Raw genomic sequence first — 17,938 nt, forward strand, 5'->3', positions numbered from 1 at the left:
GGTTTTCTAAAAAGTCAAAAAGGCCAGTCAGTGATAGAAAGCACACAGAGTGGAAATGGAATGAGAGAACTTCTAAAAAAAAAAAAACGGACGTCACATCTCTCACCAATCAAAATGTTGCTGAGGAGACAAGGGAGGTGTACGAAGACCTGAGTGGTCCAGATGTTGTCCTATCAGAGATCGGTCTACCATTTATTTTCAGTTACCTGAATGTGAGGTTCCATTTCTTCAGCAGTATCTCTCCATACTGCTCTCTCATCTCCAACATCATGTCAAACAGCTGAGACACCGGGAACCCGTAGCCCTGGAACAAGGGATGAGCAGAGAGGAGGAGATAGACGGTCAACTCCCTCAACGTCACGCTCTAACCTCATCCAGGCTCGTGCAAAACACACACTAGATATTTAAAAACACACAGTCTCTCTGCACACAAAAAAAAACCAGACAAACACACAACATGTTCGACATGAACCTTTTCACGCTCGCGCTGCCCTCAAAACAAGACACGCCGCTCGCTGCTCATCTGTTTGAACTTGTCAATTTCAAATTATTTTCTAACAAGTTTTATTTTCTAACAACAGTTTGAATTGATGTGTGTTCAGCCTCCTCGTTAATTCACATAGAAAGAAGTAGCCCATTTCACTGTTGAGGACAATTTATGTTTGAGGCTTTACTGAGCCGGACAAACTCCTCTCTACGATGAGAGCCAAAGCACTTCCCCAGTCGTTCCCCAGATCAAGTATGTAGATATTTGCGCATCTCCAGTCAGAAAATAACTTGCAAAGTTTTCCTCTTGCCACATTTTCCTCCTGGCACATTTTCCGGCTGGCATTGCCTTCATTGTTGTTTAATAACGTTGTTTAATAACGTTGGAAATGTTCCTATTAAACTGCCTTATCATTAAAACACGTTATCATTATCGTTTCTGTATATGGCGTTGTCGTTTCTATTGTAGCACACCATATGTATGTAATGTACTTACTGTTGTATTCACGTTTTCAAGTACTGGTGACAAATCATGCATTCCGATTTTTTTTTTTAGGGCGGTAGATCAGCTTTAATATTGCAGATAGATTGTAGCATGCATCAATGTAATTGTTCGCATCACTTCCAATCCCCCATTTATTATTTTGCAAATATATACACTACCAGTCCAATGTTTGGACACACCTACTCATTCAAGGGTTTTTCTTTATTTCTACATTGTAGAATAATAGTGAAGACGTCAAAACTATGAAATAACACATATGGAATCATGATAAACAAAAAAGTGTTAAACAAATCAAAGTATATTTTATATTTGAGAATCTTCAAATAGCCACCCTTTGCCTTGATGACAGCTTTGCACACTCTTGGCATTCTCTCAACCAGCTTCACCTGGAATGCTTTTCCAACAGTCTTGAAGGAGTTCCCACATATGGAGTTGTTGGCTGTTTTTCCTTCAATCTGCGGTCCGACTCATCCCAAACCATCTCAAATTGGGTTGAAGTCGGGGGATTGTGGAGGCCAGGTCATCTGATGCAGCACTCTATCACTCTCCTGTTTCTCAGAAAGATGTTCTCCTTTTTAAGTTCCCTAACGTCCGTTTCGATCTTAGTGACTGTCCCCCTTTTAGCTTTTTTGTATCCTTCTCCATTATCGCAGCTTTTTCGTCACTCATTTCAAGACTAGCCTTCAACTCTTTTATATCCTTAATTACTAATTCAAGTATGCCCAGTTTGTCATTTATCGACTTTAACAGATCGCTCTCCACACTTACCAGTCCCAGTGGTGAAAAGCAATAAATAATCTGTATCAGTCGATCTTTTCTCTTGGAGATTGAGTCTCCTCGTTTACCCTCCGTCATGTTTTGAGTGTTGCTTGTTTTCGTAATATCTGTCGATACATTTCTCTAGCCTTATGATTTGTTTTGTGTTATTATCCAGATTTGTTATTAACCATGAAGTGCTAATATTTAGTCTAACTTACAGCACCGCTTACATGATGTTCTTACATCGGATGCGTTCCGATTCTAGATTCTAGAATCGAGCCTAGATTGTGATGTGAGTAAAATACCTTTTGGAAGGCTGCGCTGATTATGATGCTAAGCAAAGAAATGCCAGCTATGTGTGGCGCCATGTTTGTTGACATCATACAATGCATTCTGGTTGTCATATAAAACGTCTGTCAGACCAAAAGATGTTAAAACAAAACGAGGTGAAGGGTTAGTTTGCAACGCCAGAGTTGTAGGTTCGATTCCCACGGGGGGTCAGTATGAAAAAAATTCAAATAATAATGTATGCACTAACTGTAAGTCGCTCTGGATAAGAGTGTCTTGCTAAATGACTTAAATGTTTTAGTTCACTCGACTGACTTAAACTAACTACCGTTACTCAGGGTTGCCTTTCCAGGGGGGTTTATTTTTATTTAGCTTATAAACTTCTCCTGAGCTTGCCCCCTATTTATTGATAAATCAAATCAAATTGTATTTGCCACATGCGCCGAACACAACAGGTGTAGACATTACCGTGAAATGCTTACTTACAAGCCCTTAACCAACAATTCAGTTTTAAGAAAAAAGTCAAATAAAAAAGTGTTATGTAAAAAAAATTAAGCAAATAACTAAAGAGCAGCAGTAAAATAAAATAACAGTAGGGAGGCTATATACAGGGGGTACCGGTACAGAGTCAGTGTGCGGGGGTACAGGTTAGTCAAGGTAATATGTACATGTGGGTAGAGTTAAAGTGACTATGCATAGATAATAAACAGAGTAGCAGCAGCGTAAAAGAGGGGGATGGGGTTGGGGGTGGGGGGGCAATGCAAATAGTCCGGGTAGCCATGATTAGCTGTTCAGGAGTCTTATGGCTTGGGGGTAGAAGCTGTTGAGAAGCCTTTTGGACCTAGACTTGGCGCTCCAGTACCGCTTGTCGTGCAGTAGCAGAGAGAACAGTCTATGACTAGGGTGGCTGGAGTCTTTGACAATTTTGAGGGCCTTCCTCTGACACCGCCTGGTATAGAGGTCCTGGATGGCAGGAAGCTTGGCCCCAGTGATGTACTGGGCCATACGCACTACCCTCTGTAGTGCCTTGCAGTCGGGGGCTGAGCAGTTGCCATACCAAGCAGTGATGCAACCAGTCAGGATGCTCTCGATGGTGCAGCTGTATAACTTTTTGAGGATCTGAGGACCCATGCCAAATCTTTTCAGTCTCCTGAGAGGGAATAGGCTTTGTTGTGGCCTCTTCACGACTGTCTTGATGTGTTTGGACCATAATAGTTTGTTGGTGATGTGGACACCAAGGACCTTGAAGCTCTCAACCTGTTCCACTACAGAACAGGGAGTACAGGAGGGGACTGAGCACACACCCCTGAGGGGCCCCCGTGTTGAGGATCAGCGTGGCAGATGTGTTGTTACCTACCCTTACCACCTGGGGGCGGCCCGTCAGGAAGTCCAGGATCCAGTTGCAGAGGGAGGTGTTTAGTCCCAGGGTCCTTAGCTTAGTGATGAGCTTTGAGGGCACTGTGGTGTTGAACGCTGGCAGTGTGGTGCCAGGACAACAACCTCTCCCTCAATGTGAGCAAGACAAAGGAGCTGATCGAGGACTACAGGAAAAGGAGGGCCGAACACGCCCCCATTCACATCGACGGGTCGAGAGCTTCAAGTTCCTCGGTGTCCACATCACCAACAAACAATTATGGTCCAAACACACCAAGAAAGTTGTGAAGAGGGCACAACAACAACGCTTTTTCCCCCTCAGGAGACTGAATAGATTTGGCATGGGTCCCCAGATCCTCAAAAGGTTCTACAGCTGCAGCATCGAGAGCATCCTGACCGGTTGCATCACCACCTGGTATTGCAACTGCTCGGCCTCCGACCGCAAGGCGCTACAGAGGGTACCGGTACCCCCTGTATATAGCCTCGTTATTGTTATTTTATTGTGTTACCTTTTTAAAAACTTTAGTTTATTTAGTAAATATTTTCTTAACTCAATTTTCTTAAAACTGCATTGTGGGTTAAGATCTTGTAAGTAAGCATTTCACGGTAAGGTCTACACCTGTTGAATTCGGTCCATGTGACAAATAAAATTTGATTATGATACCTTTCCCCATGGACTTGAAATCCCCCAGAAATTAAATGAACCTCCCCACAACCCCCCCCCAAAAATGGTTTCATCCAAATCTGGCTTTTGCACTATGGTTCGGCTAGGCAGTAGGCTTGTATTTGAGGTGATGATCTGTAAGGTGATGGTGAAAAATGGCCAGCAGCCAACTTTGACTTTGTTTATTTGCATCTGATAGTGAATGGCATTCTAGGATTAGGGAGTTTTCGCTTGTCAAACATAAACAAACATGGCTGCCATCATAAAGCATTAAGCTGCTGTTAGCTTAGCATCTCTTTTCTTAACAATATTACATTTCTCCCTTGTGGATGTGTTCCATGTGATGATGAATGATGAAGTTCGCATTTATATTTTAGAATAAAAGGTGAAATTGAGGAATAAAGTTGTGAAGACCTTTATTTCCCATCAGTACACAAACATTGTTTAGATGCATTTTTCAGACAACGCTGGTTAGACGTTTTTTTGTTGCATCATACAGTATTCAGGCCTCTTCCCTTTTTCCACATTTTGTTACGTTATAGCCTTACTCTAAATTATTTCAATTTTTTTCTCAATCTACACACAATACTCCAAAATGACAAAGGCGAAAACTGGTTTTTAGAAATGTTTGCACATTTATTTAAAATAAAAAACAGAAATACCTTATTTACATAAGTATTCAGACCCTTTGCTGAAGACTCGAAATTGAGCTCAGGTGCATCCTGTTTCCATTGATCATCCTTGAGATGTTTCTCCAACTTGATTGGAGTCCACCTGTGGTCAATTCAATTGATTGGACATGATTTGGAAATGCACACACCTGTCTATATAAGGTCCCACAGTTGACAGTGCATGTCAGAGCAAAAACCAAGCCATGAGGTTGAAGGAATTGTCCGTAGAGCTCCGAGACAGGATTGTGTTGAGGCACAGATCTGGGGAAGGGTACCAAAAAATGTCTGCAGCATTCAAGGCCCCAAGAACACAGTGGCCTCCATCATTCTTAAATGGAAGAAGTTTGGAATCACCAAGACTCTTCCTAGAGCTGGCCGTCCGGCCAAACTGAGCAATCAGGGAGGTGACCAAGAACCCGATGGTCAGTCAGAGAGCTCCAGAGTTCCTCTGTGAAGATGGGAGAACCTTCCAGAAGGACAATCATCTCTGCAGCACTCCACCAATCAGGCCTTTATGGTAGAGTGGCCAGACGGAAGCCACTCCTCAGTAAAAGCACATAACAGCCTGCTTGGAGTTTGACAAAAGGCTCCTAAAGACTCTCAGACCATGACAAACAAGATTCTCTGGTCTGATGAAACCAAGATTGAACTCTTTGGCCTGAATGCCAAGCTTCACGTCTGGAGGAAAGCTGGCACCATCCTTATGGTGAAGCATGGTGGTGGCAGCATCAGCGGCAGGGACTGGGAGACTAGTCAGGATCGAGGGAAAGATGAACGGAGCAAAGTACAGAGAGCTCCTTGATGAAAACCTGCTCCAGAGTGCTCAGGACCTCAGACTGGGGCGAAGGTTCACCTTCCAACAGGACAATGACCCTAAGCACACAGCCAAGACAACGCAGGAGGGGCTTCGGGACAAGTCTCTGAATGTCCTTGAGTGGCCCTGCCAGAGCCCGGACTTGAACCCGATCGAACATCTTTTCCATACATTTGCAAAAATGTCTAAAAACCTGTTTTTGCTTTGTCATTATTGGGTATTGTGTGTAGATTGATGAGGGGGGGACAATTTAATCAATTTTAGAATAAGACGGTAATGTAACAAAATGTGTAAAAAGGGTCTGAATGCGCTGAATGCAGTACTGTCTGACTGTATGCAGTACTGTCTGACTGTATGCAGTACTGTCTGACTGAATGCAGTACTGTCTGACTGTATGCAGTACTGTCTGACTGAATGCAGTACTGTCTGACTGAATGCAGTACTGTCTGACTGAATGCAGTACTGTCTGACTGAATGCAGTACTGTCTGACTGTATGCAGTACTGTCTGACTGTATGCAGTACTGTCTGACTTTATGCAGTACTGTCTGACTGTATGCAGTACTGTCTGACTGTATGCAGTACTGTCTGACTGTATGCAGTACTGTCTGACTGAATGCAGTACTGTCTGACTGTATGCAGTACTGTCTGACTGTATGCAGTACTGTCTGACTGTATGCAGTACTGTCTGACTGAATGCAGTACTGTCTGACTGTATGCAGTACTGTCTGACTGTATGCAGTACTGTCTGACTGAATGCAGTACTGTCTGACTGAATGCAGTACTGTCTGACTGAATGCAGTACTGTCTGACTGAATGCAGTACTGTCTGACTGAATGCAGTACTGTCTGACTGAATGCAGTACTGTCTGACTGAATGCAGTACTGTCTGACTGTATGCAGTACTGTCTGACTGAATGCAGTACTGTCTGACTGTATGCAGTACTGTCTGACTGTATGCAGTACTGTCTGACTGAATGCAGTACTGTCTGACTGTATGCAGTACTGTACGTTCTGTTGCTACTGTTCCCATCACGATGGAACGCTGCAGGGTCCACTCAACAATGACCACAAATATGTGAAAGGGTTAAATACACAGTCCTAATACACAAAAAATATAAAATAAAAACACTAACCTGCAGTGTGTCTGCTAACAGCACAATGAGATTCTTCAGATCCAACACCAGGTCTGGGTCAGCGCAGTACGACTAGAGAGCGCGACGAGAGCGAGAGAGAGAGCGAGAGAGAGTGACAGAGAGAGTGACAGAGAGAGTGACAGAGAGAGTGACAGAGAGAGTGACAGAGAGAGAGAGTGGGGTTAAGGCTAACACAAGAACGCTATGCAAAATGTACGTACGAAGGGTATAAACTAGGCTTTAGTGTGTGTGTGTGTGTGTGTGTGTGTGTGTGTGTGTGTGTGTGTGTGTGTGTGTGTGTGTCTTACTGAGTGTGTGCGCAGGGCAGCGATGGTCTTGGACAGTGCTAGCTCCCACAGCTCTTCGACATAGGCCCTGTTCACCAATCCCTGGGTAGTGTGGAGAATATGGTCCTCTATCACGAAGAACCTGGAGAGAGTGAGAGAAAGAGTGAGAGAGGGGGGAGAAAGAGTGAGAGACGGGGGGAGAAAGTGAGAGGGGGGAGAAAGAGAGAGAGAGGGGGAGAAAGAGTGAGAGAGGGGGGGAGAAAGAGTGAGAGAGGGGGGGAGAAAGAGTGAGAGAGGGGGGATAAAGTGAGAGGGGGGAGAAAGAGAGAGAGAGGGGGAGAAAGAGTGAGAGAGGGGGGAGAAAGAGTGAGAGAAGGGGGAGAAAGAGGGAGAGGGGGAGAGAGAGGGGGAGAGAGAGGGGGAGAGAGAGGGGGGAGAGAGAGGGGGGAGGGAAAGAGGGAGAGAGGGGGGAGAGGGGAGGGGGGAGAGGGGAGGGGGAGAGAGGGGAGGGGGGAGGGAGGGGGGAGAGAGGGGGGAGAGGGGGGGAGGGAGGGGGGAGAGAGGGGGGAGGGAAAGAGGGAGAGAGATGACTGTGTCTGACTGTATAATGGATTACTAGAGTTGAACTTGCTGGGTAGAGCTTTATTATGGACAGAGCATCTATAGGGGACTGATCGACAGCCCAGTTTTCAGACATGTTGATCCCTGAAAGTTTCTCTTTCCTTCTGACTTGGCCAATGTATTTTATAAATTTGGCGCATTACATGCTAATCTTAAAATAATAAACATTTAATAAGTGTGAAGCAGAAAGTGAATATCCAACAGAAATTGGAAATAAATATATAGATAACTAAAATTATGGTGGACTAAAATTAAAACAATATCTTCCAATATGGAGAAAGTTGTTTGTTTTGTTTTTAAACCTTACAATAGGGGTAAAAGCAGAACATTGTCTGAGGGTGATCCGTGTGTATTATCAGTAGTGATTGGGAAGGTCTTGAGAGTCCTAGTTGAAGGAAACAGATATGGAGACTAGTGAAAGTAACAAAGTGAATGGTAATATTAGTGGCATTCAGATAGCGCTCTAATAATGCAATATCTTAGTAATTTGAAGAAGTAACTATTTCAATACAAGGTCACATGACGAACAGAGGGATTGAGCCTTGGGACTGATATTAAATTAGAGGCTGACAGCTGGCGTTTGGGTTAGAGATAAGCTTACTGTGGAAAATAAGTAGTACTCACTGAACTCAAACAGGCTGTAAAGGGACACAGTGGGAAATCTGGGACAGAGGTATGAATAATTGAACAAGAGACGTTTTTTGACCATTTCCAATTAATATTTCTCAATTCTATAGTTTGGGTATCACCAGTGATTTAAGCAAGAAGGTAATGTCAACTAAAACAACAATAATGTTTCCATTATGTGGAACTGTGTCCAGAATTGAAGTAGATCCAAGTAAATGTTTTTAGTACCGAATATTGAGTTGATAAGCCAGAACCAACATTTTGAAGGTCCTAGCAGATTCGTTAAACAGGTTTCATATTTTGACTAGTTGATGTCACAGGAACATATGTCAAAGGTCAACAGGTCAAAATGATAAAAGACTACAAGAGAGGGGCTCTGGGATTGTTTACTGTAGAAGGTTCCTATTCAGCATAACGGGACACCGTATCATCTGGTGTGTCTTAAGTATAATTCTGTATATGCATGATTTTATCAAGACTTCCTGCCCAAGATGCAGTAAACTCAATTAAAGAGTAAGACTTTTTAGGACTGATTAAGATGTGCAAACTAAGTACATGATGGAATGTCCGCTACCAAGTAAAAAAAATAATAAAAAAAACGTTTACCAATGATTCTGTATGAGGAAAGGATGCACCTTAAAAGGGCACACAAATTAAAATTGTCTGAAGTTTATTGTCTGAGTTTTGGTTGCACACCTGTAAATTCTCTTGATATATACGAAAATGTACTGAAAACCCCAATGTCTGAAATATCTTTAAATAATGAGTCTGAGGTACAGGGAAAGAAAAGTCAAAAGAAACACTCACTTAAATGGGGTGGAATGACCTCTGACCTGACTTTCTGGTGAGGCCTGATCACCCTTACTAGATAGACTAGAGACATTGGGTGAGATTTAAATGGGCTATGTAAACACTAATAGTTAGGAAGAAGTTTATAATTTAGCAATAGTCCTGTGTGGGATTCGGACCACGAGAAGAACAGAAAAAGAGTGCTGCCCCTAAATGAAGGACTCTAGTCTATTCCTTGAATTACCTTATGGGATACAATAAAGTTAAAATGGAGTCATCAAGGGTTGTAATTCTAATTCTATGTGTTATTTTGATTTAACAGGCAGTGTTGTTGTACTCCTGAGTGGCGCAGTGGTCTAAGGCACTGCATCGCAGTGCTAACTGTGCCACTAGAGATCCTGGTTCGAATCCAGGCTCTGTCGCAGCCGGCCGCAATCTGTCGTTAACATGCCACGCGTGACAAAAGCTATAGCTGAAATCTCATTGCCAGAATCAATAAAATTAAATTGTGTAACGAAGCATATGTGTGACTGTATGAAGCGAAGGTCTTAAGTTAAAACATTCTACTGCAGTGGTTTTACAAGTACAACCCAGAATGAAGGGTTTGAAAGTGGTTTTATGCATTGATTCTACTTACTACTTTGATTGTAGATTTGAGCGATATTATGATGATTACGTATGAAATTAGAGTAACTCCCGTTAATAGAAGTATAACCTTTGATTTGTTATAATGTATTTTGATAGAACCTCCTTTTGATAGAAGCTCAAATCTAAATGGTTACATTAAAATGTAATGATAATTATCACAGATTGAGTGATAAGAGGAGGGAATGTGATGGAAAGTTGTATCATGCGAAGAGACAGCCTTGAAAATGTTCATCTTGTCTTTCGTGTCATAAATAATCCTTGGTTCCTGCCCTGGTAAAGATATCGGGGGGGACATGACCCCCCCTCCTTAGGACCATCTGGCAGAACGCCCAGAATATGTTCTATAAGTTAAGATAGGAGACGGTGGAAGACACATACAGGAACCAACCCTATGTAACTTGTCTGTGTAAGCAGTATATAAGAGATCTAACGGGAGACAGACGTGTCCTAAAGGTGCATCGAGTTTGTTGAAACCTCTCCAGTTAACTGTTAATAAAGAACGATTCATTTAAGATTTACTTCGAGTGTCCCATGTGTAGAATTTCCACGACACTATCCTATAGGCTATCTTCTGAATAAGATGCACTATTCAGAAGATACATTCATTTTTTTTTATTTTTGTAATGCCATTGGGAACCATTAGGTCTAGATGTATTGACCATATGTTAGGCCCACCTAAAGGGTTCTGACCAGGAACACCAACATGTTCACCTGTTCTGGTTTAGCAACACTTTGGAGTGGAGTGACAATATTGCCGGCTGTACTGAACACGCGTTCAGACAAGAGCGCTTGTTCCACAGATATTTTGGGGTCGACGTTGGCCATGAGTGGACAGACCCTCATTCCCTCTCCACCAATGGGTCATCATCTCCTCCGATGGCATGTTCAATGAGGTAGGCTGGGAGCTCTGCGATGGCCCACAAGGAAAAAACAACTAGGCCTAACAGTGTTTTATTCTTAACAGGGATTTAAATTAGATTGTTTGTGGCTTTTGTACCAATTTAAATAATAATAATATACAGCCTAGACTAAGCAGCAATGTGTGTAACTACAGTCCTTTATGCTTCCCACGTCTCATCTTAACGGGAATATGCCACCTCACATCCCGCACACCATCAATCCTGATTCAAATGTCTTCAAGACTGTGTGTGTTGGTGTGTGTGTGGGTGGGTGTGGGTGGGTGTGTGGGTGTGTGGGTGTGTGTGTGGGTGTGTGGGTGTGTGGGTGTGTCTTCGGCCAGCAAGTCCAGAGAAAGGCACGGGAAGAGGAGAGGTTTGGTGAAAAGAAAGAAAGACCAAGAGAGAGAAAAGGAGAGAGTGTAGTCAGAATGGGAGGACGAGGGGATGGAAGGTTGGAGGGAAGAAATGCATGAACAGAAGGAAGAAGGTAAATGAAGAGTCACTGAATAGATCATATTATCCATCCTGGCCAAGTAATGGAGGGGGATGGAGGGATGGATGGATGGATGGATGGAGGGATGGAGGGAGGGAGGGAGGGAGGGATGGAGGGAGGGAGGGATGGAGGGATGGAGGGAGGGATGGATGGATGGAGGGAGGGAGGGATGGAGGGATGGAGGGAGGGAGGGATGGAGGGATGGATGGAGGGATGGATGGAGGGATGGATGGAGGGATGGATGGAGGGATGGATGGAGGGATGGATGGAGGAGTAGATGGAGTGGAGTAGATGGAGTGGAGAACTTACCCTACTATTTGATTGAAGTACCTCCTGTATCCCTCCAAGGATTGGTGCTAGGAGGAGGAAGCAGGAGAATGTTTCATTCAAACAACTACAGACCTCTTAAAAAATATATCTTCATTTAAAAATTCATTTTCAAAGTTGGTGAGGGTGTGGTGGTGAGGGTGTGGTGAGGGTAGTGAGGGTGCGGTGGGGTCGTGAGGGTGCGGTGGGGTCGTGAGGGTGCGGTGGGGTCGTGAGGGTGCGGTGTGGTCGTGAGGGTGTGGTCGTGAGGGTGTGGTCGTGAGGGTGTGGTGTGGTGGTGAGGGTGTGGTCGTGAGGGTGTGGTGTGGTGGTGAGGGTGCGGTGGGGTCGTGAGGGTGCGGTGGGGTCGTGAGGGTGTGGTCGTGAGGGTGTGGTGTGGTGGTGAGGGTGTGGTGGTGAGGGTGTGGTGAGGGTGTGGTGGGGAGGGTGGGGTAGTGAGGGTGTGGTGTGGTGGTGAGGGTGTGGTGGTGAGGGTGTGGTGAGGGTGTGGTGGGGAGGGTGGGGTCGTGAGGGTGTGGTGGGGAGGGAAATGTGTCTTTCTAGGTACTGTTACATTGTGGACAGCAGTGAGGTGAAGGGTGATATCTACCATGTTAGAGTGTAGACAGCAGTGAGGGGTGATATCTACCATGTTAGAGTGTAGACAGCAGTGAGGGGTGATATCTACCATGTTAGAGTGTAGACAGCAGTGAGGGGTGATATCTACCATGTTAGAGTGTAGACAGCAGTGAGGGGTGATATCTACCATGTTAGAGTGCAGACAGCAGTGAGGGGTGATATCTACCATGTTAGAGTGTAGACAGCAGTGAGGGGTGATATCTACCATGTTAGAGTGTAGACAGCAGTGAGGTGAAGGGTGATATCTACCATGTTAGAGTGTAGACAGCAGTGAGGTGAGGGGTGATATCTACCATGTTAGAGTGTAGACAGCAGTGAGGGGTGATATCTACCATGTTAGAGTGCAGACAGCAGTGAGGGGGTGATATCTACCATGTTAGAGTGTAGACAGCAGTGAGGTGAAGGGTGATATCTACCATGTTAGAGTGTAGACAGCAGTGAGGTGAGGGGTGATATCTACCATGTTAGAGTGTAGACAGCAGTGAGGTGAGGGGTGATATCTACCATGTTAGAGTGTAGACAGCAGTGAGGGGTGATATCTACCATGTTAGAGTGTAGACAGCAGTGAGGGGGTGATATCTACCATGTTAGAGTGCAGACAGCAGTGAGGGGTGATATCTACCATGTTAGAGTGTAGACAGCAGTGAGGGGTGATATCTACCATGTTAGAGTGGGGTTGCAGTACGAGGTGAGGGGTGATATCTACCATGTTAGAGTGTAGACAGCAGTGAGGTGAGGGGTGATATCTACCATGTTAGAGTGTAGACAGCAGTGAGGTGAGGGGTGATATCTACCATGTTAGAGTGTAGACAGCAGTGAGGTGAGGGGTGATATCTACCATGTTAGAGTGTAGACAGCAGTGAGGTGGGGGTGATATCTACCATGTTAGAGTGTAGACAGCAGTGAGGTGAGGGGTGATATCTACCATGTTAGAGTGCAGACAGCAGTGAGGTGAGGGGTGATATCTACCATGTTAGAGTGCAGACAGCAGTGAGGGGTGATATCTACCATGTTAGAGTGTAGACAGCAGTGAGGTGAGGGGTGATATCTACAATGTTAGAGTGTAGACAGCAGTGAGGGGTGATATCTACAATGTTAGAGTGTAGACAGCAGTGAGGGGTGATATCTACCATGTTAGAGTGCAGACAGCAGTGAGGGGTGATATCTACCATGTTAGAGTGCAGACAGCAGTGAGGGGTGATATCTACCATGTTAGAGTGCAGACAGCAGTGAGGGGTGATATCTACCATGTTAGAGTGTAGACAGCAGTGAGGTGAGGGGTGATATCTACCATGTTAGAGTGTAGACAGCAGTGAGGGGTGATATCTACCATGTTAGAGTGTAGACAGCAGTGAGGGGTGATATCTACCATGTTAGAGTGTAGACAGCAGTGAGGGGGTGATATCTACCATGTTAGAGTGTAGACAGCAGTGAGGGGTGATATCTACCATGTTAGAGTGTAGACAGCAGTGAGGTGAGGGGTGATATCTACCATGTTAGAGTGTAGACAGCAGTGAGGTGAGGGGGTGATATCTACCATGTTAGAGTGTAGACAGCAGTGAGGGGTGATATCTACCATGTTAGAGTGTAGACAGCAGTGAGGGGTGATATCTACAATGTTAGAGTGTAGACAGCAGTGAGGTGAGGGGTGATATCTACCATGTTAGAGTGTAGACAGCAGTGAGGTGAGGGGTGATATCTACCATGTTAGAGTGTAGACAGCAGTGAGGTGAGGGGTGATATCTACCATGTTAGAGTGTAGACAGCAGTGAGGGGTGATATCTACCATGTTAGAGTGTAGACAGCAGTGAGGTGAGGGGTGATATCTACCATGTTAGAGTGTAGACAGCAGTGAGGTGAGGGGTGATATCTACCATGTTAGAGTGTAGACAGCAGTGAGGTGAGGGGTGATATCTACCATGTTAGAGTGTAGACAGCAGTGAGGTGAGGGGTGATATCTACCATGTTAGAGTGTAGACAGCAGTGAGGTGAGGGGTGATATCTACCATGTTAGAGTGTAGACAGCAGTGAGGTGAGGGGGTGATATCTACCATGTTAGAGTGTAGACAGCAGTGAGGTGAGGGGTGATATCTACCATGTTAGAGTGTAGACAGCAGTGAGGTGAGGGGTGATATCTACCATGTTAGAGTGTAGACAGCAGTGAGGTGAGGGGTGATATCTACCATGTTAGAGTGTAGACAGCAGTGAGGTGAGGGGTGATATCTACCATGTTAGAGTGTAGACAGCAGTGAGGTGAGGGGTGATATCTACCATGTTAGAGTGTAGACAGCAGTGAGGGGTGATATCTACCATGTTAAAGTGTAGACAGCAGTGAGGGGTGATATCTACCATGTTAGAGTGTAAACAGCAGTGAGGGGTGATATCTACCATGTTAGAGTGTAGACAGCAGTGAGGGGTGATATCTACCATGTTAGAGTGTAGACAGCAGTGAGGGGTGATATCTACCATGTTAGAGTGTAGACAGCAGTGAGGGGTGATATCTACCATGTTAGAGTGTAGACAGCAGTGAGGGGTGATATCTACCATGTTAGAGTGTAGACAGCAGTGAGGGGTGATATCTACCATGTTAGAGTGTAGACAGCAGTGAGGGGTGATATCTACCATGTTAGAGTGTAGACAGCAGTGAGGGGTGATATCTACCATGTTAGAGTGTAGACAGCAGTGAGGGGTGATATCTACCATGTTAGAGTGTAGACAGCAGTGAGGGGTGATATCTACCATGTTAGAGTGTAGACAGCAGTGAGGTGAGGGGTGATATCTACCATGTTAGAGTGCAGACAGCAGTGAGGGGTGATATCTACCATGTTAGAGTGTAGACAGCAGTGAGGGGTGATATCTACCATGTTAGAGTGTAGACAGCAGTGAGGTGAGGGGTGATATCTACCATGTTAGAGTGTAGACAGCAGTGAGGTGAGGGGGTGATATCTACCATGTTAGAGTGTAGACAGCAGTGAGGGGTGATATCTACCATGTTAGAGTACAGACAGCAGTGAGGGGTGATATCTACCATGTTAGAGTGTAGACAGCAGTGAGGTGAGGGGTGATATCTACCATGTTAGAGTGTAGACAGCAGTGAGGGGTGATATCTACCATGTTAGAGTGCAGACAGCAGTGAGGGGTGATATCTACCATGTTAGAGTGTAGACAGCAGTGAGGGGTGATATCTACCATGTTAGAGTGCAGACAGCAGTGAGGGGTGATATCTACCATGTTAGAGTGTAGACAGCAGTGAGGGGTGATATCTACCATGTTAGAGTGTAGACAGCAGTGAGGGGTGATATCTACCATGTTAGAGTGTAGACAGCAGTGAGGGGTGATATCTACCATGTTAGAGTGTAGACAGCAGTGAGGGGTGATATCTACCATGTTAGAGTGTAGACAGCAGTGAGGGGTGATATCTACCATGTTAGAGTGTAGACAGCAGTGAGGGGTGATATCTACCATGTTAGAGTGTAGACAGCAGTGAGGTGGGGGTGATATCTACCATGTTAGAGTGTAGACAGCAGTGAGGTGAGGGGTGATATCTACCATGTTAGAGTGTAGACAGCAGTGAGGTGAGGGGTGATATCTACCATGTTAGAGTGCAGACAGCAGTGAGGGGTGATATCTACCATGTTAGAGTGTAGACAGCAGTGAGGTGAGGGGTGATATCTACCATGTTAGAGTGTAGACAGCAGTGAGGGGTGATATCTACCATGTTAGAGTGTAGACAGCAGTGAGGGGTGATATCTACAATGTTAGAGTGTAGACAGCAGTGAGGGGTGATATCTACCATGTTAGAGTGTAGACAGCAGTGAGGGGTGATATCTACCATGTTAGAGTGTAGACAGCAGTGAGGGGTGATATCTACCATGTTAGAGTGTAGACAGCAGTGAGGGGTGATATCTACCATGTTAGAGTGTAGACAGCAGTGAGGGGTGATATCTACCATGTTAGAGTGTAGACAGCAGTGAGGGGGTGATATCTACCATGTTAGAGTGTAGACAGCAGTGAGGGGTGATATCTACCATGTTAGAGTGTAGACAGCAGTGAGGTGAGGGGTGATATCTACCATGTTAGAGTGTAGACAGCAGTGAGGTGAGGGGTGATATCTACCATGTTAGAGTGTAGACAGCAGTGAGGGGTGATATCTACCATGTTAGAGTGTAGACAGCAGTGAGGGGTGATATCTACCATGTTAGAGTGTAGACAGCAGTGAGGTGAGGGGTGATATCTACCATGTTAGAGTGTAGACAGCAGTGAGGTGAGGGGTGATATCTACCATGTTAGAGTGTAGACAGCAGTGAGGGGTGATATCTACCATGTTAGAGTGTAGACAGCAGTGAGGGGTGATATCTACCATGTTAGAGTGTAGACAGCAGTGAGGGGTGATATCTACCATGTTAGAGTGTAGACAGCAGTGAGGTGAGGGGTGATATCTACCATGTTAGAGTGTAGACAGCAGTGAGGTGAGGGGTGATATCTACCATGTTAGAGTGTAGACAGCAGTGAGGTGAGGGGTGATATCTACCATGTTAGAGTGTAGACAGCAGTGAGGTGAGGGGTGATATCTACCATGTTAGAGTGTAGACAGCAGTGAGGTGAGGGGTGATATCTACCATGTTAGAGTGTAGACAGCAGTGAGGTGAGGGGGTGATATCTACCATGTTAGAGTGTAGACAGCAGTGAGGTGAGGGGTGATATCTACCATGTTAGAGTGTAGACAGCAGTGAGGGGTGATATCTACCATGTTAGAGTGTAGACAGCAGTGAGGGGTGATATCTACCATGTTAGAGTGTAAACAGCAGTGAGGGGTGATATCTACCATGTTAGAGTGTAGACAGCAGTGAGGGGTGATATCTACCATGTTAGAGTGTAGACAGCAGTGAGGGGTGATATCTACCATGTTAGAGTGTAGACAGCAGTGAGGGGTGATATCTACCATGTTAGAGTGTAGACAGCAGTGAGGGGTGATATCTACCATGTTAGAGTGTAGACAGCAGTGAGGGGTGATATCTACCATGTTAGAGTGTAGACAGCAGTGAGGGGTGATATCTACCATGTTAGAGTGTAGACAGCAGTGAGGGGTGATATCTACCATGTTAGAGTGTAGACAGCAGTGAGGGGTGATATCTACCATGTTAGAGTGTAGACAGCAGTGAGGGGTGATATCTACCATGTTAGAGTGTAGACAGAAGTGAGGGGTGATATCTTCCATGTTAGAGTGTAGACAGCAGTGAGGTGAGGGGTGATATCTACCATGTTAGAGTGTAGACAGCAGTGAGGTGGGGGTGATATCTACCATGTTAGAGTGTAGACAGCAGTGAGGGGTGATATCTACCATGTTAGAGTGTAGACAGCAGTGGGGGGTGATATCTACCATGTTAGAGTGTAGACAGCAGTGAGGGGTGATATCTACCATGTTAGAGTGCAGACAGCAGTGAGGGGTGATATCTACCATGTTAGAGTGTAGACAGCAGTGAGGGGTGATATCTACCATGTTAGAGTGTAGACAGCAGTGAGGGGTGATATCTACCATGTTAGAGTGTAAACAGCAGTGAGGGGTGATATCTACCATGTTAGAGTGTAAACAGCAGTGAGGGGTGATATCTACCATGTTAGAGTGTAGACAGCAGTGAGGGGTGATATCTACCATGTTAGAGTGTAGACAGCAGTGAGGGGTGATATCTACCATGTTAGAGTGTAGACAGCAGTGAGGTGAGGGGTGATATCTACCATGTTAGAGTGTAGACAGCAGTGAGGGGTGATATCTACCATGTTAGAGTGCAGACAGCAGTGAGGGGTGATATCTACCATGTTAGAGTGTAGACAGCAGTGAGGGGTGATATCTACCATGTTAGAGTGTAGACAGCAGTGAGGTGAGGGGTGATATCTACCATGTTAGAGTGCAGACAGCAGTGAGGTGAGGGGTGAT

The 17,938-nt window shown here is 45.1% G+C and overlaps 1 protein-coding gene across 5 annotated transcripts in view; it reads right to left on the reverse strand.

Annotated features, from left to right (window-relative positions):
• LOC121571077 (exocyst complex component 6B) overlaps nucleotides 1–17,938 on the reverse strand; it is a 192,009-nt gene that overhangs the window by 100,306 nt on the left and 73,765 nt on the right. For all 5 annotated transcript variants that reach the window (XM_045221781.1, XM_045221780.1, XM_045221783.1 and 2 more), the window contains exons 11-14: nucleotides 11,368–11,414; nucleotides 7,003–7,123; nucleotides 6,695–6,766; nucleotides 207–304 (exon numbers count right to left, since the gene is read on the reverse strand). In XM_045221781.1, the coding sequence (XP_045077716.1) occupies nucleotides 207–304; nucleotides 6,695–6,766; nucleotides 7,003–7,123; nucleotides 11,368–11,414 (338 nt within the window). The remainder of the gene's footprint in view (nucleotides 1–206; nucleotides 305–6,694; nucleotides 6,767–7,002; nucleotides 7,124–11,367; nucleotides 11,415–17,938) is intronic.

The sequence above is a fragment of the Coregonus clupeaformis genome, chromosome 8 (assembly GCF_020615455.1).
Source record: "Coregonus clupeaformis isolate EN_2021a chromosome 8, ASM2061545v1, whole genome shotgun sequence".
Lineage (NCBI taxonomy): Eukaryota > Metazoa > Chordata > Actinopteri > Salmoniformes > Salmonidae > Coregonus > Coregonus clupeaformis.